A 25,526-nucleotide genomic window follows, 5' to 3' on the forward strand; every position below is an offset into this window, starting at 1 on the left:
TCACAAAGCAGAAAGACTAACAAAATGAAAAGTGCTATTACGTTCCAGTGAGCAAACAGGGGCCGGGCCTGAGAGTACCAAGCCAGGAGGAAAAACAACACAAAAAGACAAGGAAAAGAGAGAAAGAAGGAGCGAAGAAGTAGGACAAACAAAGAGAAAAACAACAAAGAAAGAAGATTAGAGAAAGGGCGGGGAAGGGGAAGAGGGGGGAACAAGTCCTGCGGGGCGAGCGTCCAGGAGGCTTTAAAGAGAGAGAAGGGTGGTCTGGAATCTGGAAGGGGCAACGTTCGAGATCCAAGGGTCCCACACCTTTAAAAACTTGGCGTGGGAATCAGAAACTATTGCAGTCAACTTTTCATTAACAAGGATATCATTCATACGGTTTTTGACCGCCTCAAAACTAAGCAACGGGGTCTTCCAAGATCGGGCAATGGTCAGTTTCGTAGCTGTAAACAAATGCTGAGCCAACTGACGTTGTGTACGAGTCAGGTCAGGTATAGGTTTACACAAGAGTGCTTCATATGGGTCCCTCTTCAGGGTAACTTGAAAAATATTACGGAGCAAGGCATAAACCCTAATCCACAGTCTGCATACCCTGGGGCACTTCCACCAAATATGAGCCATAGTCCCTTCCTGAGCACATCCCCGGAAGCACAGGGGGGAACATGAGGGTATAAATTTAGCCAGCCTAGCCGGAGTATAGTACCACCGGTAAAATACCTTATATGCATTTTCCAGAATCAAGACATTTCGTGAACATTTAGAGAGAGCTGCCGTCATATGCCGCCAGTCTTCCCCGTCCAACCCACCCCCCAATTCTAATTCCCAGTTAGAGTGATAGACCGTGAAAGGGGGTGTATCGCAGGCAATAATGGAGGCATATAAGAGGGATATGAGTCCCGGCGAGTGGGGCCGTGCCCTACAGAGGCTTTCAAATGGCGTAAGCGTGTAGGGTAAGGGCCTATGTTTAATGAGTTGCTGAAGAAAACTATGGAGTTGCATATATCGAAAATGTTCTCGCAAAGGTATGTCGTGCGAAGAGCGGAGGGCCCCAAAAGGGAGTATCTTCGTGGGGGTAAATAACGAGTGGACGTCCACGAAGCCATGGTCCGTCCACCATGAAAACACGCGTGGATTAGCAAGACCAGGTGGAAACATAGGGCAAGGGAAGAGACGCAGTAAGGGTAAGTGGGGGAAATCAAATTGGCTGAGTACTTGACAGAGTCCCAGAGGCGGAGAGAGTGAAGGAGGCAAGGGCGCAAGTCCGGCGGTCGGAATTTAGGAGGGAGCCAAGGGATGGAAGAAAGGGGGACTGGGCTGGCATCCACCAAGTCAATCGTGGCCCATAGTGGCAATTGAAACGAGTCGTGTAAATGAGAGAGGGGCTATTGACGCTGCAGTGTAGTACGCCTTCAAATTCGGAACCGAAAACCCTCCAGAAATCCTCCGAGCATACAGAACGCGTTTATTAATACGGGGTCTAGAAGAACCCCAAATAAATTTCAGAATTTTGCGCTGATGAATGCGTAAAATATGAGAGGGAATCGGAACCGGCAGTACACGGAAATAGTACAATAGTTTAGGAAGATAGGTCATACGAACGGCCGTGATCCTACCAAACCAGGACAAAGAGAGGTAAGACCAGGAAGAAAGCAGGGATGTCAAGTGGCGAAAGAGAGGCGGGTAATTAACAGCATAAAGACCTTCATACGTGGGAGATAATTTAATACCCAGGTAGGGTAAAGCAGGGTGCCATTTGAAAGGAAAGGCCGCTTGGAGGGCTACCACATCCTCAGGGGGCAAAGTAACGGACATTGCACTAGATTTGGCAGGATTGATATGCAGGCCTGAGAAAACGGCAAACGCATCCAGCAAAGCCAGAAGGTTGGGCAATGAAATCCTAGGCGATGTAAGGGACAGCAAGATATCGTCCGCAAATAACGATATCTTGTGCGGGGAGCCTGCCACTTCGATGCCCGAGATGTCAGGGTGGGTACGTATTGCTGCTGCTAAGGGCTCCAAAGCCAGAACAAATAGGAGGGGTGACAGCGGGCACCCCTGCCGTGTACCCCGGCCAATGGAAAAAGGGAGCGATTCAAATCCATAATATTTGATACGGGCCTGAGGGGAATCATAAAGGGCAGAAAGCCAGGACAGAAAGGAGGGGCCAAAGCCGAATCGGCGGAGAGTAGTCATAAGATAAGGCCAAGACAGGGTGTCGAAAGCCTTGGTCACGTCCAGGGATAGTAACATAGCGGGTATATGCCGTTGAAGAGCAAAGTGCTGCAATTGTATGATCCGCCGAATAGCATCCCCTGCCTGCCGGCCGGGCACAAAACCGACCTGATCCTTCCCGATCAGGCGAGGAAGGAAAGAATTCAAGCGCGTAGCCAATATTTTAGTTAGCAACTTCATATCAATATTGATAAGCGAAATTGGGTGAAAATTAGCCCATGATGAGTGATCCCGATCCGGTTTAGGCAGCATGACAATGTTGGCAGTCAATAGGTCCGGGGTAAGGGATCGTCCATTTTTAACAGCGTTAAACATTGCAGTCAGATGGGGGGCCAAGACAGAGGCAAACTTCCGATAAAACAATGCAGTAAAACCATCTGGGCCAGGTTTCTTCCCTATCTTCAGTTCCTTAATACATTGTAAAACTTCAGACTCCTGAATATCACGATCCATAAGAGTCATATGAGAAGCCGAAAGTGTGGGCAAAGAGACATTCTGTAAGAAGGCCTCCGCAGCGTGAGGGTCGGCCCTTGACGGGGCCGAGTACAGCCCCGCAAGGCGATGACGGAATTCTTCCAGGACCCGAAGGGGGTTACTGGTAAGCACATTGTGGCGAGTGCGCAAAGTAACAGGGGTAAATTTAGGGGCGAAAGTCCGCAACCTATTGGCCAACATCGCGTTCGGTTTGTTGGCTTTGGCGTACCACATTTGGTGAGACCAACGCAAGGTCCTCTCCGCCTTATCAGTAAGGCATAAGTCCAATTCGGTCCGACAATGGGCCAATAGTCTGCGGTTGGCAGGAGTTGGAGCCTGCTTAAAGGCAGAGGAGAGACGGTCCAGACGAGCCTCCAACGTTTGCTGGAGTTTCAGTCGTTCCCGCTTCCGTCTGGAAGCTATTTGAATAACCCGACCCCGCAACACTGCCTTATATGCCTCCCACAGCGTCACTGGGGAAGAAACCGAGCCCATATTAAGGTCAAAATAGTCTTTGGAAGCTTGCAAAAGCTCAGCTTGGACATCAACAAAAGACAATAAGGAATCGTTCATTATCCAGGAGGAACGCTGAGACGTACTCAAAATAGACTTGCATTCCACCAGAAGAGGGTCGTGATCCAACCAGGACATGCTAAAATAGAAACGGACAGAACCAGGGGAAGGTGTTTCCGTAACATGAAAACATGGTCAATACGGGAGTGGGAACAATGAGGATGGGAGTAATGCGTATAGTCCCTACCGCTTGGATGTAACTCTCGCCACAAGTCCACAAAATCAGAAGATTGTAAGGAGGAAACAAAGCGCTTGGCGGCAGATGAGGGAGCAGCTCTCTCAGGGGGATATTTATCCAGGGAGGGATTCAGTACAGTATTAGAATCTCCCGCCAGGAGAAGAGTACCCTTGGCATGGGACAGTAGAAGGGAGCAGACATGGGATAGGAAGGGGCCCGGATTAGAATTAGGAGCATAATAACTCAAAATTGTCACCTCAGTGTCCTGAAGAAGGCCCTGGAGCAAGAGATACCTACCCTCAGGGTCCGCTATTTGTTTATCACAACGAAAGGGGACAGCCTTGCGGAATGCAATCAATACCCCCCGTTGCTTAGTTTGACCATTAGCCAGAAACACTTGCGGATAGTGAGCGTCAAAATACTTGGGGTGCGAGGAGGAGGAAAAATGGGTTTCCTGGAGGCAAGCTATATCTACATGCTTCTGGCGGAGGAACCGAAAAACTTTAACCCTTTTTTGGGGAGAGTTCAGACCTTGCACATTCAGGGATAACCAGTTAAGCGTCATTTAAAAAAAGAGGTATAAAAAAAGAGCAACTTACCCTGAACCGCCTGGCCCACAGGACCTGGGAAAAAGGGAAGGAGACAAGACGGAGAAGAAAAAAAGAGAACCACAAAAAAGAGAGACAGAGACAAAAAGGGAAACAGAGAGACACAAAGAAGAAAAAGCATAGCATAATCACAAAAATGGTAACGCATAAATGCATCTAGGCGTGGACCCGAAGGACCACAAATGCGTCGGGGGTTGGTCAGGACCATGATCCTGAGCAAGAACCGACACAATGGGAGGGCGGTGGTCCACCGGACCCCTCCGCGGAAGAAAAAAAGAGAGAGTCTCTGCGAACACCCAGGGGGGCACAAAAGTACCAAACCCCCAAGCATCGCAAAAACACCATGATAAAAAGAAAAAATTTTGCACTGCAGCGACGACAACTTAATAGAACCAAAAAAAAAAAAAAAGCATCGTCATGTAAGCAACATAAGGCACTAGAAATGGAATCCCCCATAGTACAGAATTGCTATAAAAAAAATAAAAAAATAAAATACACATTCAAAAACTGGAGAAAGTCATAACCAGTGGGTGTAAAACAGCCCAATACAAAAAAAAACAGAGAAGAGAAAAAAAAAACAACAACACCCGTAAAACCAAAAAGTGCAACCAGGAGCAGGATGCTGGCCCCCAGCCCCCCACTACCCAGAGGGGGTCACAGGGGGGGGGGGGGGCACCCACCCACCCCAGTAGGATGTCCCAGGGACCCCTACAAAGTCACCCAATGGCGGGGTACACCCGGAAAAATGTAAAAAAAAAGGGCAAAAAAGGCCCAAAAAAAGAAAATTTAGTCCAGTGGTATCACTTGACGGGAACATCATGAAAGCCTTGAGCCTGAAGAGAACGAAGGGCCTGGGAGCCATGATGAGAGCCTTGAGGTGACGGCTTGGAAGGTGGGGATTACGTGGATGGTCTCGTCTTGGAAGCCGAGGATGAGGACTTGGGTGTCGCCTGTGAGGAGGGGAGATCCAAGTTCAGTTCCTGGAAGTGGCTACGTAGATCAGCCAGGGAGGTAGCATGGAATTGGCGGCCCTGCACCGTGAACGAGAGTTTGAAGGGGAAGCCCCAACGGTACTTAATTTTGTGGGTCTGCAGAATCTGTAGATAGGGCTTCAAGGACCGCTGCCTGGCAATGGTGGCCGGGGGAAAGATCCGCAAACAGTTGGAGTGAGTAGCTCTGGAAGGAGAGATCAGAGTGCTCCCTGGCTGCCTGCATGAGTCTCTCTTTAGTGCGGTAGTAGTGAAATTTGATGATAACATCCCGAGGGGGACCCTCAGTAGGTTTAGGAGCCAGGGACCTGTGAATCCTGTCGAATTCCAAGCGTTCCAGGGGAATGTCTGGGGCCAGTTCTTGGAAAAAGGCAGTAGCTGTGCCCTGGAGGTCAGTGACAGTCTCTGGGAATCCACGGATCCGGAGATTATCCCTGCGGGCCCTATTCTCAGCATCCTCCAGTTTATCACGGAGGGCATTAAGTTCCCCAGTTAGCCTGTCCACCTCATCCTCATGGCCCTCCAACACTGTGGTGGTCAGATCCATTCTGTGCTCCAATTGATTGGTGCGGCCTCCAAGCTCCTTCAACCCCTGCATGAGGTCGGAAGAAAGTTTGCGGGATGCTGTAGCGATCTCATCCCTAACGATGGCCCTGAATTTCGCTAACATGGCATCAGAGTCTGGAGAAGCTGGGCTTACCAGGTCCACGGGGAACTGCTGCAGGCTGTCCGCCAGGGAAGAAGAAGAGAGCCGCGTGGAGTCATCAGGCTCCGGAGGTTCGGGCGCCATCTTGCCCCTCCCTGCCGGAGTTAATTTCACCTGGGGCCGCTTCCTTTGATTGCGCTGGGACGATCGGCGCATACCCCCGTGTGCCCGGTGGTGTCAGCAAGCCGATGGGGCAGAGGAGTCGTTGCTGGAGCGGAGCAGTGCTTCAGATTGCGGAGGGTAAGTGTCCGGTGGCGCGGAGCACGGAAGCTAAGCGGCCATCTTCCGCGACCTCGCGCATGCGCCCGGAATTTCACTTTCAAGCGGCATTAAACCCAAAAATATAATATATTGCAGCTTACCAATCATTAGATGTGGTGCCTGCATTTGTTTTCTTCCCCCCCCCCCCCCCGCTTTTTTCCCTTTTCTTTCACCTGGTGATCTGCCCAGTAACACACCTCCTGTATTAGAGTGCCCCCACTCCGGACGAAGGAGCACTTTTGGACAGCAGATTTGTCAGCCGGGAGGAGAATGTTAGATGCATTAGCCGATTTAGATACACTAAGAAATTAAAACCAAACTCCAACTAACACATTTTAAGCAGTTACAGCAAAAGCAGGACAGCTTGCTCTGTTGAAAAACAGAATTAACTAAGAGACAAAAAAAAAAAAAAAAAGGAAAGAAATCCTAAAATAAAATTAATGAATACAGCCATCACATCTAAAAACTGGTAAACTGTAATGTAATAAATATTTGACTTTGGGGTTAATACTGCTTTAAATGTGAAAAAGAGCCCAAAATTAGACAGAGTCTCACTTCTGCTGTTATTGTGAAATAAATCTGTTCACACATAAACATGTGGCTGTAGATGGTCTGTTGAAATCAATGCAGAAATCTCACTATCAGTATCAAAAATAAAAGGATTTTGTTTGTAAAATAACTTGATGACATCTGCCCAGGTTGGGATTTATGCTTTAGTTGGCTAACAGGTGAAGCTGCTTACTTCATTCCACCATAAACATGAATACTCATGCCTGAGATCTTTCCTATTGTAGGGAACATGCTGCAAACAATGTCTCTTTGGCCACGATTCTCTTCCATGGACTTCTAGCCCAGCTGGATGACCAGTACAGCAGATTTGCCTTGGAGTGCAATTTCCTATTACAACATAATATACGGAAAAGCAAACGGAATCTTCAGGTACCTCATGTATTTACTGTTGTATATAATTTGCATATAAGGTATATAAAACCGAAACTTTGTTATATTTTTGGATAGAATAAGGAACTGCCCCTGTCAGTATTTTGGAGATAATATTATCTCCCCACTGGAGATAATAACAATCACTTCCTGCCCCTAAGAAACAGCAAGAAGTCAAAGAATATCTCTCAAAAGCAAGGGGAAATCCTCTTAGTGCCGGTTCACACATATGAGATACGAGAACCCTGCAAATCCACTGCGGGTTCCCGCATCGCACTCAACTCACAGGCAGTTCACACTGCCATATGCGGATCACTAAGGGTGTCAATACAAAGTTAACCACAACCCCCAGACCAGTTCGCATATCGCAGTGCGAACTGTTAATTCGGACAGGAATCGGATCGCATAGGTGTGAATACCCATGCAATCCGATTCTGGTGCAGACCAAAAAAAGGGTCCTGTGCGACTTTGGTCCGAAGGCGATGTGAATTCTGCCATACAGACCGCATTTGATTTGCAGAGAAGTGCGCTGCGAATCACATGCAATGATTTACATTGCATATGTGTGAACCGGCACTTAAACAACGGTTAACAGAACAGGTTTCCTCACTGGAATATTTACTGTACCCTCACTCCCTGTTCCTATGGCAACATTCCTATTTCCCACCATTTGCTGTATTAGGGACAGTGGTCACCAGGACCCATAGTGTGGGGAATTCCATAATGCAGGCATAGGCAGCAATAAAAAAAAAACTAGTTACAAAAAGTCTGGATGGCCAAACTCCCAAAAAAATCCCCTTTATTAAAACAAAAACATACGAAACTCCATACAGCAAACTAGGGAAGCATACAATACAGCTAACGTGTTTCACTATGATTAAGCACCGAGCATAGTGTGAAACGCGTTAGCTGTATTGTATGCTGTATCTCCTTCCCTTATTTGCTGTATGGAGTGTCGTATGTTTTTGAATCAATAAAGGTAATTTTATTGAAGTGTGGCCATCCAGACATTCCTTTATACCAGATCATCTGCTACGTGCAAGGCCAGCACCCTCTGTGCCGTAGAGGTGGAACACATAAGGGTGACTACTTTGAGCACTGTAATACTTTGCAATAAAATAACGAACATAGGTAATGCTCTTTCGACATTTATCTAAAAAAAAAAAGGCTGTGGCTTTACATACACTTTAAATTAGTATTAAAATAAAAGGGGAGCCTATTTTACCCACAGATACTGCAGAAATACTGTACTGTACTGGTTTTTACAAATAACCAACAGGTTATATGTACCTGCTCTGTGCAATAATTTTGCACAGGGCTGCCCCAATCCTCCTCTTCTCAGGTTCCCTGCCACTCCTGACTCCTCCCCCCTGCTTAGGGCAGTCATGACAAGCTGCTTGCTCTGGGAGCACTCGTTCTTGCTTGCTCCCCAGCCCTGCTCTGTGTGTCCATTGACACATAGAGCGGGGCTCAGCCCTTCCCCCTCTTCACTCAGTATTACTCTCTTTTGGGACATATTTAAGGTTTGAGACATCTTTTAATACCTTCTCAAAAACGTCCTGAATCCGTTTTGATGCTCCTTGGTCAACATGAGGTTGTATAGATATATTCTTTAACACACTGGAAGGAATTTATAGAGTGTCGTAGATATAGAATTCCTTTGCACCTCTGCACAAAAATTGTGTTTGCAACAAAATCCTGCCAGGAACCAACCAGTACATGATGAAGCTGCATTCAGATCTGCATTTTTAACTCCATTCTCTGGCCACTGCACCCGTCACACAAACGGCTGTATGGCTGAGAAGTTTGGTTGTGGGATGGGTGATCTCTGATGGGGACCTTAGAGACTGGTTCCCCATCAGGCCCGCCTTGCTTGTGATTGTCAGCCATGGCTGTGAAATTCGAACTCTGCAGAGCACTGTAAATTAAAAGCAAGGCAGACCTGATGGTCAGTTCTTTATCGGGTTGCCCCTATCCAACCAACACTGTGGCAATGAAGTTAGGTAGGGGGAGCCTGATGGGGGAACTCTGAGACTGGTGCCGTATCAGGTATGCCTCTTGTGTGACCTGTTATTATCCAGACATGGGCATTGTCTTGTTTGGATAATGACATCAGTCAGTATCCAAGGCAAAAGACAACAAACAAAAATTACCAGCTCACTTACCAACCAGCCTGCAACAAACCGAATTGTCCTTGTCTAACAGTTCACGTGGAAACCAAAGGGTATAATTTGCAAATACATGCGTAAGCTGTAGCGGCCACGTCATGGTACCTCAGTGCACTGCAGTCCTAACTCTATAGTTTTGAGAGTCTCCAGAGGGAATTCTTTGTGGTTTTTTTTTTTACATGCGTCACCCTTCGATGTGTTCCTTGCTGCAAAGGCCAGTTATATGTTGGGATGGTTGCCATTTGTTTATATTGTTTGGTAATTGCTGAAGGGATGCACTGGATAATTCATTACCACTGCCAACAGCTTGATGAATATCCTTTTTGAAAGTAGTTTACAATTTTGTTTACTTTTAATATTTGATTGGAGTAAATGGACTTTACCTAATGAAAACCACATACACTGTTAGAAAGTCGTTGGTTCAGGCAAAAAAGAAATCCATCCTGCTCCTTTGAATTTTCTCATTGCTGCGGTCAAAAACGAACGTCAGTTTAAACTGACTAAAGCTGGCCATAGATGCATCAAATCTGGGCCGGTTCCGTAGGGGCCAGACGAGATTCGAACCATTTGTGGGCAGACTGGTTGTACCCAAGTTGATCCATTGATAGTCGTGGCCTGGGTTCAACCCACCTGTTGGATTTTTTAAATGACATTACTGCTGGCAGATATAGCCACTAGCAGTAACCATATTGTTCTGCCAGCAGGGAAGGCTCTCTTCCAGCAGAACACAATAGCATTGCTGGAGTGATTTCTCCATCAATACTGACTGTGTTGATGGGGAAATTAAGCATTTTTTCTTTACTTAGACCAGTGGAAGAAGGAAAGAAAACCTCAGTTTATGAACTGGTTAATGATATCAGAATTGAACAAATGTTCTTAAAGTGAAATAATTTGAAGGAAAATCTACAAGTATATACCCAGCTTTAGTCATGGCTTTAATAAAAACATGATAATACAAACTACCGTACTATAAATAATTAAAGTGTATAATATTTGCAATTATTATTTTTTTTTTTAGGATAATTTTCAAGAAGACCCAGTACAAATGGCGATGATCATATACAACTGCCTAAGAGAAGAAACTAAAATCTTGGCCAATGCACGTTCATTTTCTCAGGTATTTTTTTTAGCTGAATTTAGTACCTAAAAAAAAAAATAATTTTTATATTAAAGAGTTTAATTACTGTGTAACTGCAGTATTGAGAATCTGTTGGTATTTTCACTATGGGACACAAACAAAATGCTCTCATTGCTAGTGGAACAGATGGGTAACTACAATCTTACCTTAATGCTATTAATATAGCATCTTATTAAAGGAGTTGTGAAGGCATAATGTTTTTTATCTTAATGCATTTTATGCATTAAGATAAAAAGCCTTCTGTGTGCAGCAGCCCCTCAGCACCCCCTAATACATATAAATGCAAAATAGTGTAGCGCTAATCAAAATACATAAGTGAATGATAACAAAATATATAAAAAATGACCATCAATATTGCATGTGATAAGTCCAAAAGGAAAACAATAGTGTAAATAAAGTCCCAAAAAAAGTGAGGATGAAATTGTGAATTTCCAAAGATAAACATCCAAAAGTGACATGATAATATCCTTCTTGTGACAGACACCACAGGGAAGTGCATGTAGGGGACACCGTTGTGCAAAATAATAGGAGGCAGCTTACCAGAACACAATGGCCACTCAAATTAATGCTCTGCAAGCATATAATAACAGATGGACTCCATTATCTCCAAAAGGAATCAGCACCAGGGCACAACCGAATCCTCATAGCAGGTCCATAAGGGTCAAATAAACACGAGCATGTATAGGAATATATGCCAAAAAGACCATAGCGTAATCCCGTAGTAAAATTAAAAAGATTTATTTATAAAAAACTACTCACAAACAAGACGGTACAAGCAGGCACATCAATATAGGAACTGAGGGTCCGACCGCGGCGTCCCGCGTGTTCCCAAGCAGTATGGAGAGAATAGGCTGGCACAGATGGGGGCGTGTGGACGTTAATGACAGGGCCCTGGGCAGCTGCCCCTTTTGCCCCATGGTAAAGACTGCCCTGCAAAAAGTATAACATGTTTTGTTATTTTAAAAACAAAAGGAGACTTTAGAATCGCTTTACCTGTTATTGATTTTCATATTACTGATCTGTTTTAAATAATACAGAATTATTTTCATTGGTTAGTTCATACATAACTTTCTTTTTGTACATTTCCATGTCTGTCTGGTATGAGAGGATATTGCTTTTCTTCTGTTAGATTTTCAAGTTTAGGGATGTTGGCGCTAAACATTGTCAGTCATGACTTTAAGATTATAGGGTTTCCAAAGGAGGGTATAGATAAAAAAAAATGGGCAAAAGCGTATGAAACGTGGAAAATGCTGTTCAAGTGTGAAAATGGGCTTCAACTTTAGTGGGTATTGGAGCTGCACGATTAATTGTTAAAAAATCGCAATCTCGATTCACCCCTCTCACGATCTTAAGTGCCGGTTCACATTTGTGCGATGTGGGAACGCTGCGAATATGCAGCGGGTTCCCGCATCGCATCCGCACCCCTGGCAGTTCACACTGCCATATGCGATACGCAGGGGGTGTCAATTAAAAGTTAACAACACCCCTAGTTGCGATCGCATATCGCAGTGCGATCGGCAAGTACGCACAGAATCGGATCGCACTAGTGTGAACCACCATGCTATCCCATTCTGCTGCTAATTAAAAAAAGCCTCGTGTGCGAGTTTAGTGCGGATGCGATGCGAATTCAGCCATACAAAATGTATGGCTGAAATTTGCACCGCACATGAGATCGCATGTAATTTAGGAGCAGTGCGCTCCGAATTACATGCGATCTCCGCGATCGCACTAATGTGAACCAGGTCTAAAACAGCATGTCCTTTACTTTTACAGCTCACTCACAGCTGTCAAAAAAAAAAAAAAAAAGCCTCCAGCATACCGAGGGCCGGGATATGCACTTTCTCCGATATATCAGAATCGGCCTTTTGATTTACCGATATTGCCGATATTTCGGGAAAGTGTATGTACCGGGGTGATCCCTGCAGCTAGAGGCATCACCCCGGTACCAGTGTCCATAGCCGACGGTCAGCTGTCTTGTAATGACAACCAATGCGGCTGAGAAGCCGCTCGGCTGTCATTCCAAGGAGCGGCTCGCCCGGGTCTTCTGTCCCACCGGGAGACCCGGCATTCTACCTTCACCGCCGCTGTCTGACCGGGTCTCCATTTCTTTGAATTTGGCACCCGAAAGTGATGTCATGACATGACATCACTTCCGGGTACTGGCAGCGCCAAATTCAAAACGTACAGCATTTAAAACAGCCAAACTTGGCGTTTTGAATGCTTTTAAGTGCAGAGGAGGGGTTTGGGGTCTTTAAGACCCCCAGGTCCCTCCACCACAGTACCTGTAGACAGTAAAAAAAAAAAATGTAATGTCCGAAAATATCGGTAGATACCGATATCCGATGACCAAAAAATCGGTATCAGCGGGAAAAAATCGATATCAGACGATCACTAATATATATATATATATATATATATATATATATATTTAGCAGAGACCCTAGAGAATAAAATGGCGGTTGTTGCAATCTTTTATGTCACACTGTATTTGCGCAGAAGTCTTTCAAATGCATTTTTTTGGGAAAAAAATTGACTTTAATGGATTTAAAAAAACTAAACAGTAAAGTTAGCCCAATTTTTTTGGATGATGTAAAAGATGATGTGAGCAAATTGTGATCTTTATTCTAAGCAAAAAAAAAACGTGATTCTCATTTTATCTAGAATCGTGCAGCTCTAGTGGGTATTCCGTTTACTGGTACCTCCTGCTAACCTCTACGTCACTACAGGACATATTTGGAACATGGAGGTTACAGGATGAATGAACCCAAATAAAATGTTGCGTTATATATCTTAAATATCAATATGAATTATCACAGATTAATATACAAAATACAAGCAAATATTCTTTTGCAAATATGTGCATAAACTAGTGCCACCACTATTGCACAAGTGTCACAAGATGTATAAATATTTTTCAAAAAATACGAAACATGAAAACAAATATAATTTTTGTGCATAAGAAGGTGACACGATTAATACATATGTGTCAAATAATAAGTGATCCTCTTAATTACCAAGTCTCTTTAAATACTTTCTTTTTTACCATATATTTTTTTTTTTTTTGCATTGCAAGGATTCACTTTAATTATTTAATCATGTACAGTTTAAATGCATAGGGGTTTGTTTTTTATATGTTTTTACATGTTTAATTATTTTAGTAAATCAGTCTTATTGTGTGAAGTCAATTATCAAATCATGTGCAGATGAAACAAGTAGACAAGAATTTGCTTTACACATAATTGGATAATTGAAGTGAATATTCTCAAATCATTTATCAAATCAACCTCACTGTCTCTTGTATTATACATGACTTTGTTTGTCTGACTTTATTTTGTTTCCTGATTTATTGGTAGGATGGTAACTTTTTTTCACTGTTTTTTTTTTTTTTTGCAGAATCAGATTGGTAATACACAAAATACAGTTATGATGGACAAACACAGAGAGCTTGATAAGAAGGTCACAGACATAAAAAACAGAGCTATGGTGAGTTGTGTATATACCTGTGGTGTGCAGAATCAGTTACAATATCGAAGTATATTATAATTATAAGAGAATCTTTCCTTTTTGTCTCTTAAATTTACTTTATATTATTTCACAAAAACTATTCAAAAATAGATCAATACATTTTGTAAAGGCTGGTCTCATTTTTTGACCTGTGGTCTTGTATGATAGATATACAGTAATCATAGTTGTTGAGTGTCTTATCATGGGTCAGATTGCAAAACAGTGAACCAAGCATGTGTGATGCAGAATGGATAATGAACCCCATAACATGTAGTTGATGAAATGATCCTGTCACACAGATGTAAGAAAATAGAGGTGTTAAAATGTATCCAAAAAGAACAAACATTTAAGTTATTGCATCTTCCTAGTCCTTAGAAGTATAGAAATTAGAACTACTAACAGGACAACTTCCTTTATCATCTCTATAGAGGGTAAGTATTCTATAGTTCGCAGAAAGGGAACTGGGCAGGGCTGATACCATTAAGATTATAGAGCAGGAAGATGAGAGCTTAATGGATTTCTTCCAGGATCAGCATGCTTTTTTTACATATTAAACAGCTAGAACAAAACTTTCTCAATGGTGTATTCACAGGGGAACTGAACTTTGGATGCTGTGTCCAAAGAAGGTTGGCATAGGGCAAATTACTAGTCACTGGTATTGGCTGTGGCCTCCCGGACGGCAATAATTTCCTGATAGATAGTTTTCCATGCATTTTCTGTATTGTGTTCTTGTGTGGAGGGGGCATCTTGGTAGAGACAGGGTCATGCCAGAGCCTCCTGCATGGAGAACCTTTAGCAGCAGTGATGACATCACCAAATACCACTCTAAATCTTGACACTAGTAGTCAGGGGCAGCAGTTCCTTAGATCTCACACTGCAGGTATACAAGCCATAGGACAGGAGTGCCTAGACACACTCACATACCAGAAGTGAATTTTTATATTTCAGGAGGAAACAAAAGCAAGAAGTATATTTTTAGAGTACTGTTAAGTAGAGATGCACGATTAATCATTAAAAAAAAAAATCGCAATCTCGATTCAACCCTCTTTACAATCTTAAAATGGCATTTCTTTGATTCATACAGAGCTTGTTCTTTGCTCACTCAAAGCTGTAAAAAAAAAAAAAAAGAAAGAGACTCCAGCAAATGTTTATTAACATTGTTAAGGCTGCAAGATAACTATAAACACAATGTTTTAAAATGTATCATTAAGTTCTTTTAGGCTACATTCACACCTGAGCGTAGCGTTTTTCGCGCGTTTTTTACCGCGATTTTACCGCGATTTTTGCGGCGTTTTTTACCGCGATTTTACCGCGATTTTTACCGCGATTTTTGTGCAGGCGTTTTTAGATTGAATAGAGATCAATGGAAAACGCCTGTAATCTGCCCAAAAAGAAGCTCATGTACTTTTTTGAGCGTTGGGCGTTTTGTATACAGCGTCAAAACGCTCAGATGTGAACAGGGGCCATTGAAATGAATAGGATTTGTCTTGTTGGGCGTTTTGAGAGCTGATCCTAGAGCAGAAAAACGCCCCAAAAACGCCCCAAAACGCCTAGATGTGAACGGAGCCTAAGATCAAAGGAATGAACTTCTGTCTGTAAAGTAGGGCAGTTTAATCTCTTAACTACTTGCCGACCATAACTGCAGCAGGTTACCGCAAATAGCCGTACCTGTAACTTCCATCTGTTTAGGAGGGCAGTTTAACCTCTTAAAGACTAAGCCTTTTTTGACACTTGTTGCTTACAAGTTAAAATCAGTATTTCTTGCTAGAAAATGACTTAGAACCCCCAAACATTATAAATATATATATATATATATATATACAGTGGGTACGGAAAGTATTCAGACCCCCTTAAATTTTTCACTCTTTGTTATATTGCAGCCATTTGCTAAAATCATTTAAGTTCATTCTTCTTCTTCATGAATGTACACATAGCACCCCATACTGACAGAAAAACACAGAATTGTTGACATTGTTGCAGATTTATTAAAAAAGAAAAACTGAAATATCACATGGTCCTAAGTATTCAGACCCTTTGCTGTGACACTCATATATTTAACTCAGGTGCTTTCCATTTCTTCTAAACATCATTGCGATGGTTCTACACCTTCATTTGAGTCCAGCTGTGTTTGATTATACTGATTGGACTTGATTAGGAAAGCCACACACCTGTCTATATAAGACCTTCCAGATCACAATGCATGTCAGAGCAAATGAGAATCATGAGGTCAAAGGAACTGCCTGAAGAGCTCAGAGACAGAATTGTGGCAAGGCACAGATCTGGCCAAGGTTACAAAAAGATTTCTGCTGCACTTAAGGTTCCTAAGAGCACAGTGGCCTCCATAATCCTCAAATGGAAGACGTTTGGGATGACCAGAACCCTTCCTAGAGCTGGCCGTCCGGCCAAACTGAGCTATCGGGGGAGAAGAGCCTTGGTGAGAGAGGTAAAGAAGAACCCAAAGATCACTGTGGCTGAGCTCCAGAGATGCAGTCAGGAGATGGGAGAAAGTTGTAGAAAGTCAACCATCACTGCAGCCCTCCACCAGTCGGGGCTTTATGGCAGAGTGGCCCGACGGAAGCCTCTCCTCAGTGTAAGACACATGAAAGCCCGCATGGAGTTTGCTAAAAAACACCTGAAGGACTCCAAGATGGTGAGAAATAAGATTCTCTGGTCTGATGAGACCAAAATAGAACTTTTTGGCCTTAATTCTAAGCGGTATGTGTGGAGAAAACCAGGCACTGCTCATCACCTGTCCAATACAGTCCCAACAGTGAAGCATGGTGGTGGCAGCATCATGCTGTGGGGGTGTTTTTCAGCTGCAGGGACAGGACGATTGGTTGCAATCGAGGGAAAGATGAATGCGGTCAAGTACAGGGATATCCTGGACAAAAACCTTCTCCAGAGTGCTCTGGACCTCAGACTGGGCCGAAGGTTTAGCTTCCAACAAGACAATGACCCTAAGCACACAGCTAAAATAACGAAGGAGTGGCTTCACAACAACTCCGTGACTGTTCTTGAATGGCCCAGCCAGAGCCCTGACTTAAACCCAATTGAGCATCTCTGGAGAGACCTAAAAATGGCTGTCCACCAACGTTTACCATCCAACCTGACAGAACTGGAGAGGATCTGCAAGGAGGAATGGCAGAGGATCCCCAAATCCAGGTGTGAAAGACTTGTTGCATCTTTCCCAAAAAGACTCCTGGCTGTATTAGATCAAAAGGGGGCTTCTACTAAATACTGAGCAAAGGGTCTGAATACTTAGGACCATGTGATATTTCAGTTTTTCTTTTTTAATAAATCTGCAACAATGTCAACAATTCTGTGTTTTTCTGTCAGTATGGGGTGCTATGTGTACATTCATGAGGAAGAAGAATGAACCTAAATGATTTTAGCAAATTGCTGCAATATAACAAAGAGTGAAAAATTTAAGGGGGTCTGAATACTTTCCGTACCCACTGTATATATATATATATATTTTTTTTTTTTTTTTAGCAGAGACTCTAGAGAATAAAATGGCGACCGTTGCAATATTTTATGTCACACTGTATTTGAGCAGCGGTTTATCAAACGCAATTTTTTGGGAGAAAAATACACTTTAATGAATTTAAAAAAAAAAAACTAAACAGAAAAGTTAGCCCTTTTTTTTTTTTTTGTAATGTGAAAGATGACGTTACGCCTAGAATCATGAGAGAATCATGATCTTTATTCTAAGCAATAAAATTGTGATTCTCATTTTAGCCAGAATCGAGCAGCTCTACTGCTAAGATACAATTAACAATTAACTTGTAAATGTTGCCTATAACATAAAAAATATTCACCTTAAGGCCCCGTTCACCGCGACCTCGGAGCGGCCGGCACGGACTTCATAACATTGAAGTCAATGCAGGTCGCTCCGGGTCGCCCCAAAGAAGCTCCGGACCCTTTTTCTAAGTCGGAGCGACTTGTGTCGCTCCTATTAGAACGGGCCCGCAGCTTCTCTATGGAAGGCGACCTACGGCGACCTGTCAGGCGACCAGGTCGCCTGACAGGTCGCCCCAGTGTGAACTGGGGCTCTGAGTTCAGGACCACTGTAACAGATCAAAAGAAAACAAATAAGAAAAGTCCATTGTTTGCATGCAATTTAAAACCGCATTATCAGACATCAAACATTTGTGTTGGCATACTTTCTACTGAATGCATTGCCGAGTTGGGAAAAGATTAAGATATAATACTACAATTTTGTGACAATTAGCTGCTGTATAATAAATAAGGCAGTATCTACTTCCGGGTCGGTGTTAAGCCTAGCACAAACTATTCGTTTTTTTTGTTTAACCCAGCTCTGGTCGGAGTCTCTGTACTAACAATCCGACGTTAGTACAGCGATCTCTCCTGCTAAACTGTTGTGTTCTGGCAGGGGGACAGCCCCCCCCCCCCCCCGCCAGAACACACCAATCAGCACTCTCAGCCATTGGCTGGGATTGCTGATCGGGAGTCTGTTGGATGCTGGTTTTCCAGCATGCTCATCTGACAGAAGCCGGCCAAATTGCCAGCTTCTGCTGGATTGGTCGGCATACACATGGGTTTTTATTGAACCGGCCAATGTTGGGCGACATTTGGCACATGTACAGGGGCTTAATTTTACCATGTCAATTATTATTTCCTAAGTTCTAGTGACAGTAATTATTAAGATAATATTTATAGGAATCTGACAGAGGTAAATAGAATATTATCTATTTGAAACTGAAGTTTTTGGGTGACGTGTTTTACAGATAGGATTTCTATCATTTGTAGGAATTAGAGCAAGAAGTCAAAAATTTGGAGGACCTACAAGATGAATATGACTTCAAATATAAAACTGTACAAAGCAGAGGTGAGAACTTGGTTAATACAGTATGTTTGGCCATTATTAATATGGAACTAGGCAAAATCTGTTTCTAATCTATGAAAAGTGAAGTGCTTCAAGTAGTCAGGGTTATTTACTAAAGAGTAAGTGTGCAAAATCTGGTGTAGCTCTGCATAGAAAACAATCAGCTTCCAGGTTTTTTTGCCAAAGCTTAACTGAACAAGCTTAAGTTAGAAGCTTATTGGCGACCATGCTCAGCAGCACCAGATTCTAAATACATCAGTTGTGGTAACTCTCCCCCAGTGCTTCTGAATCCACTATAGGCCCTCCATAACCGTAGACCAGAGGAACTGTCTACATTTCAGTTCATTCTCATATACTCATAGCCACAAAACAGGTGATCGTGAAAGCATGGCTCTCAAAATACTTACCCATTTCTGAGGTCAGATCTCTAGTACCATACTTAACAAGAAGCTTCCTGCTAAGTTTCAGGGCAACATGTCCAAATTCCACCAGGTATGGGAGCTGTGGGTGTCTACGTTCCTTCCACGTAGCTTCGATCGACAATTATTGGAGTTATAGCAACAACCATCAATGTGTGCCTGGGCAAGAAATGACGCTATCCCCTCTGACTACCCCCCCCCCCCCCCCCAATCCTTCTTTATTTCTTTCTTTTCCCATTGGTCTCCCTTTTTTTTACTTTCTTCTCTTTTCTTTCTATTTTATGGTTCTCTAGTTTTGTTTGACATTTGCAAAATCTCCACTGAACCACATGGCACTCACATTGGAACTCACATTAATTATCTTTGGGGATTGTGTGGTTAATAAATTGCTCTACAATGCAGTGTATAGTCTTGTACAATTTTTGTTGGTGCTGACAATTGTCATGTATACAAAAACCTCTGCTAAGTTTTTTACATATGTCTCTGTCAATCTCTTTCAAATACTCAGTAAAACCTTATTGAACATGAAAAAAAAAAAAGTTTGAAGTTGAAACAAGAGTAAGAAGTACATGTTTGAAGTTTCTCAGGCATCCTACAGCCATGCTAGACTAACCAGCATTCCAAAAAGTTTGTAAACCTAAAAAAAAAAGTTTTCTCTTACGTCCTCCGACAGTCGCCGCCCCTTCATATTCATCACCAATGGGTTATGTCCTCTTATCCGTAGGAGTAGCTAGGCAATAGAATATGTTAGTACAAAAGACTTTTAACATATCCCCACCCCCAGGGGGTGGTCCCCTCAGTACATAACCCTCCACTTCCTGTAACCAGTTTTCATTTGTCTAGCTGTCAGGAGTGGCTGGATGTTTCTGTGCTGGGACACCTTGTCTCAGCTCTCTTTCCTTTCTTTGGATTTTATTTGAGTTTTTTCTCTCTTTCTTGTTAGCTGTTATTTTATCAGCGTTAGTTAGTTCTTCGGAAGAAGAGGATCATGCGGGCTGCGTCTCGGGCTGACCCCCCTGGTCGCAGGTTGTGGGTCAGTGGTTTCTCAGCCCGCCATCGAGCGTTCAGTCAGGTATCGCTCCTGAGTTTTCTGAACGACCCATCCCTGTGTCGTGCAGGGATGCCAGGTGAGGTGGCTACCTCACCGGACGCTGTGCGGTTTCTCAACCCACCTTCTGATGCGTCCTAGATGCGACTCTCCCTGCCTTATGTTCAGCGGTTTGTTCGCCTGTGCGGGTTCCCCACGCCATGTTAGAGGTAAGTGTATGTATGTGGGGACCTGTCTGTCTGGGGGGTGTCAGTCTGGGACTGTGTTACCTTACCCTGTGTTCACAATGTTCCTGTCTCCCTATCCCTCATGTTGCATGCTGTGGGCTGCAGGAGGGGGGGGTTGTGCTGCACTCTGTGTCAGTCTGTATGTGAACGGCTGTGTGCTGTGGGGCTTGAGTTTCTCATGCTTGGGGCACATTACAGCGCCGCTGCGGCGGTTTAACATGCTTCCTTTTGCTGGGCAATTTGGATGTTTTTTTACTTCACCCTCATGGGGTGTGGGAGCGGCGGTTTCGGCGCCAAACGGCGCCATTTTGGCTGCGATCGCTCCGGCCGCATGTTTTACATGCGTGGTGGCCATTTTCTTGTAGCCTCCATAGGCTTTAATAGAGCGCCCTGTATACCAGCACTTCCTTTCCTTCAGGAGCACCGCAGGCAGCAGCAGCAGCAGCGATCTCCAGGTTCATTTCCCTCTATTCCCTGTATCCTGCCTTGGTTTAATTGTCCCTGTGGGGGTCCCTTGTGTGGGGTGTTTGTGTGCAGTGGGCTACGATCGCATCGCTCTCTTAAAGGGGCGGTCACCCATTTATTTTACTGCTACAGGGGCATGGATTCTCAGGAAAACAAATTTCCTACAACTTTAGTGGGAAGCCAGGGGTCTGCACTCTCCCCCCCTGGGGGGGATTTGGCTGCGATTGTGGCTAGCCTTGCGACTCAGGTGCAAATGCTGGTGGCTGCTCAATCCACAAAAAGGCCCAGAGTTTCAATTTCCTCTGATTCAGAGGGTGATGGTGCTGGGGCTGATGTGGCTGGGGTCTCCTTATCGGGGTCCCGTTCCTCCCTGGACCTTATCGGGTCAGAAATGGAGGCTGAGGTGGAGGGGGTTGATAATTCTCCCCCTGGCTCGTCTGAGGAGCTTGCACTCATGGATGAATTGGTTGCTTCTATCAAGCAAACACTGCGGTTAGAGGAAGAATCATGTCCTCCAGCTGCCTTGGCGGCTTATGGGACGCAGAAAAGGCGCAAAACGTCACAGGTGTACCCCTGCACTGATGATTTCCAAAACGCTGTGAAAGAACAGTGGCGTAATATACGCAAGCCATTTGCTGTGCCTAGTAGGTTTAAGCTACGCTATCCCTTTACGCCTGCTACTGATGAGCGCTGGTGTATTCCACCGCCGGTGGATCATGCGATAGCGGTTTTGAACAAATCCACTGCGATTCCGGCTGAAGACACCCCGGTGTTCCGGGATGCCACGGACAAGAGGATGGAATCTCTTGCCCGTCACACCTATTCTGTTATGGGTTCTATGTTAAAAGCCTTATTTGCTTCTCTTATGGCGGCCCAAGCGGTCGCGAGCTGGACGCAGGTGCTTAGGCGGGTCCTGGTGGCTGATTCTGCCCCCCAGGCGACTTTGGATATGGTGGATCAAATCCACCAGGGTGTCATGTACTTGTGTGATGCGGACCTGGATATGGTTCCGTTGGCTGCACGTGTACACAGTGTGGCGGTGTTAAATCGCCGCCTGGTTTGGTTGAAGTGTTGGTCTGTGGATCAATCTTCCCGTAAGACTTTGGCCAATCTGCCTTATGATGGTTCTCGCCTTTTTGGCGAATCCTTAGATGCACTAATTAAGGGAGTCACGGGTGGTAAGAGCACGCTCTTGCCCCAATCCCACAAGCCCAAGGCGGCTCCTGGTAAGAAGCATGCTTCCTTTCGACCCCATCAGGGGTCCTTTCGTGCCTTTCGGTCACACTATAGGGGCAAGCCGTCAAAGGGTCAAGGCTCCCTCAAGAAGCCGTGGGCTGGTAAGCAAAAGTCCGGCCAATCCGGTTCTGCGGCCCACAACAGTGCGGCCTGAAGGGGCGCCCTCACCCGAGTCTGGGGTGGGGGGACGCTTGCTCGCTTTCTCTCGGCCATGGCTGTCCCGGGTTCGGGACGGGTGGGTTCAGGAAGTCGTTCGATCTGGTTACAAGATCGAGTTTCTCTCTCGGCCGAAGAGCAGATTTTTTCCCTCAAATCTTCTGTTATCCCCGGAGCGTTTGCGGGACCTGCGTCTAGCGGTGCAGGACCTGAGGGCTCAGGGTGTGGTGGTCCCGGTGCCTCATCGGGACAGATTTCGGGGGTTCTATTCCAATCTGTTCACCGTGCCCAGGAAAGAGGGCAAGGTACGTCCGATTCTGGACTTGAAGGCGCTGAACCGCTTTGTGCGGGTGCGCAAATTCCGCATGGAATCCCTGCGGTCGGTGGTGGCTGCCCTGGTTCCGGGGGAGTTCATGGCTTCCATCGACTTGAAGGATGCGTATCTTCACATCCCCATTTTCGAGGGTCACCAGAGGTACCTTCGATTCGCCATAGCGGAGGATCATTACCAATTTGTGGCTTTGCCTTTCGGTCTCGCCTCGGCTCCGAGGGTGTTCACCAAAGTGCTGGCTCCGGTTCTGGCCTTGTTGAGAGCCCAGGGCATATCGGTCCTGGGATATCTGGACGATATTCTGGTTCGGTCTGCGACCAACCAAGGTCTGGTGAAGGATCTGTCCGTCACGTTGCAGACTCTGCAAGAGTTTGGTTGGACGATCAATTTCCCAAAATCAACATTGTGCCCGTCAGTCCGCCTCCCATACCTGGGAATGATTCTGGACTCTGTCCAGGCGAAGGTCTTCCTACCGGACGACAAACTCAGGACTCTTCAGGAGGGAGTCAGGTCCCTCAGGGACAATCAGTTCTCGTCCATTCGGACGTGCATGCGGTGTCTGGGATTGAGGGTCTCGGCTTTCGAGGCGATTCCCTTCGCTCAGTTTCACACTCGGGGTCTCCAAGCGGTGATATTGTCCAAGTGGGACGGGCGACCGCACTCTCTGGATCTTCAGATATCCTTGAGTTCTCAGACCAGAAGGGATCTTCTGTGGTGGCTTCGGTCCCCCTCAGTGTCGGGGGGCAAGTCTTTTCGTCCCCTTTCGTGGACGGTGATCACCACGGACGCCAGCCTGTCGGGCTGGGGTGGTGTTCTGGGCGTTCTGTCCGCCCAGGGTGTGTGGTCGAAGGAGGAATCCTCCCTTCCGATCAACGTTCTGGAACTGCGAGCGATACTCCTCTGTCTTCGTCGTTGGACGGACAGTCTCCACGGCTGTCCGGTCAGGGTGCAGACGGACAATGCCACGGCGGTGGCTTACATCAATCACCAAGGGGGCACCAGGAGTGCCCAGGCGGCTCGAGAGGTGGCTGCGATTCTGTCTTGGGCCGAGACGCATGTCCCGGCAATATCAGCAGTTCACATTCCGGGAGTGGAAAATTGGCAGGCGGATTATCTGAGCCGCCAGACCCTGGACCAGGGGGAATGGTCCCTTCACCCGGATGTCTTCCAGATGTTGTGCGCGAAGTGGGGTCTTCCGGAGGTAGACCTGTTCGCGTCTCGTCTGAACAACAAAGTTCCACGGTTCGTGGCAAGGACGCGCGATCCTCGGGCAGACGCGTCGGACGCGTTGGTTGCCCCGTGGCATCAGTACCGACTGATGTATGCGTTTCCACCGCTTCAATTGCTGTCCAGGTTCCTTCGCAGGTTGCACTCGGAACCAACTGCGGTGATTCTTGTGGCACCGGACTGGCCTCGCCGGTCCTGGTACGCAGACCTCGTAAATCTGGCAATCGACGTCCCGTGGCGTCTGCCTCTTCGAGAAGATCTTCTGTCGCAAGGACCGATCTTCCATCCTGCTTTACAGTCGCTGGCTTTGACGGCCTGGCTGTTGAAACCGAGGTCCTGAAGAACAGGGGTCTTTCCCCTGAGGTCATTCACACCTTGATCAATGCGAGGAAGTCTTCCTCGGGGAAGGTTTACTACCGTACTTGGAAGGCGTATTTTGCCTGGTGCGAATCCAGGGGTTTCTCTCCTACCACTTATTCAGTGTCTAGGGTATTGTCCTTCCTTCAGACGGGTGTTGAACAGCGTTTGGCGCTGGCTACGATCAAAGGTCAGGTGTCCGCTTTGGCCGTTCTGTTTCAGCGTCCTGTGGCATCTAACGCTTTGGTTAGCACTTTTGTGCAGGGGGTACGTCATCTGATCCCTCCTAGGAAGGACCCTCTACCCCCTTGGGACTTGAATCTAGTCCTGTCTGTATTGCAGCGTGCTCCTTTTGAAAGGATCAGGGAGATCTCGCTGTCTTTGTTATCCAAGAAGGTCGCCTTTTTGGTGGCTATCACTTCGGCTCGTCGAGTGTCGGAGCTGGCAGCCTTGTCCTGCAAGTCTCCGTATCTGGTTGTGCATTTGGACAAGGTGGTCTTGCGACCTAACCCTTCTTTTCTTCCAAAGAGGGTTTCGGACTTTCATCTCAATGAGGATATTGTCCTGCCTTCGCTCTGCGCGAAGCCTAAGCATCCGACGGAGGTGCTGCTTCACTCCTTGGATGTTGTCCGGGCGATTAGAGTCTACTTGAAGTCGACTGAGTCTTTTCGCAAGTCGGATGCCTTGTTTGTTCTTCCGGAAGGTCCTCGGAAGGGCATGACGGCGTCGGCTTCTACCATCGCCAAATGGATCAGACAGACCATTGAACAGGCCTACGCTTTGAAGGGGAAAGTTCCCCCTGTACCTGTGAAGGCGCACTCTACCAGGTCTCTGAGTACGTCTTGGGCCTGTCGTCATGGGGCCTCTGTGGCCCAGGTGTGTAAGGCGGCGACTTGGTCGACCGTTCACACTTTCACAAAATTCTACAGAGTAGATGTTCAGGCATCGGCTGATGCTTCCTTTGGCCGCAAGGTTCTTAGTGCGGCTGTTCCCTAGAGCCCTTGTTGCGGGTTCTTTGACTGTTTGGGACTTTTGTTTTTTCCCTGGGTTTTCTTGCTCCTGTTGAGCGAGTGTTTTGTTCTTATGCCCAACTGGTTTCCTTCCTTTGGTAAGGTTCCTTTCTCTGATGGGGAGACGGCGTTGCCTTGGGCGCGGCTGCGTTCTTCCCACCCCTCATGTTTACACTGCTTTGGGACATCCCATTGGTGATGAATATGAAGGGGCGGCGACTGTCGGAGGACGTAAGAGAAAACGGAATTTTTGTAAAATCTTACCTGTAAAATTCCTTTCTCTGAGTCCTCCGACAGTCGCCGCCCCCGCCCCTCTTTTGGGGTTTTTTATGTACTCTCTACTGCTATTTCACTGAAACTGGTTTGGTTACAGGAAGTGGAGGGTTATGTACTGAGGGGACCACCCCCTGGGGGTGGGGATATGTTAAAAG

The 25,526-nt window shown here is 45.7% G+C and overlaps 1 protein-coding gene across 1 annotated transcript in view; it reads left to right on the plus strand.

The window, feature by feature from the left end:
• The window catches only part of STAT1 (signal transducer and activator of transcription 1), a 93,185-nt gene that overhangs the window by 19,191 nt on the left and 48,468 nt on the right, over window positions 1-25,526 (plus strand). Inside the window, exons 3-6 of the mRNA XM_082260716.1 lie at window positions 6,819-6,963; window positions 10,150-10,248; window positions 13,663-13,752; window positions 18,544-18,622. Coding sequence (XP_082116842.1) covers window positions 6,819-6,963; window positions 10,150-10,248; window positions 13,663-13,752; window positions 18,544-18,622 — 413 coding nt within the window. The remainder of the gene's footprint in view (window positions 1-6,818; window positions 6,964-10,149; window positions 10,249-13,662; window positions 13,753-18,543; window positions 18,623-25,526) is intronic.

Source organism: Pelophylax lessonae, assembly GCF_965119305.1.
Source record: "Pelophylax lessonae genome assembly, chromosome: 6".
Classification (NCBI taxonomy): Eukaryota; Metazoa; Chordata; class Amphibia; order Anura; family Ranidae; genus Pelophylax; species Pelophylax lessonae.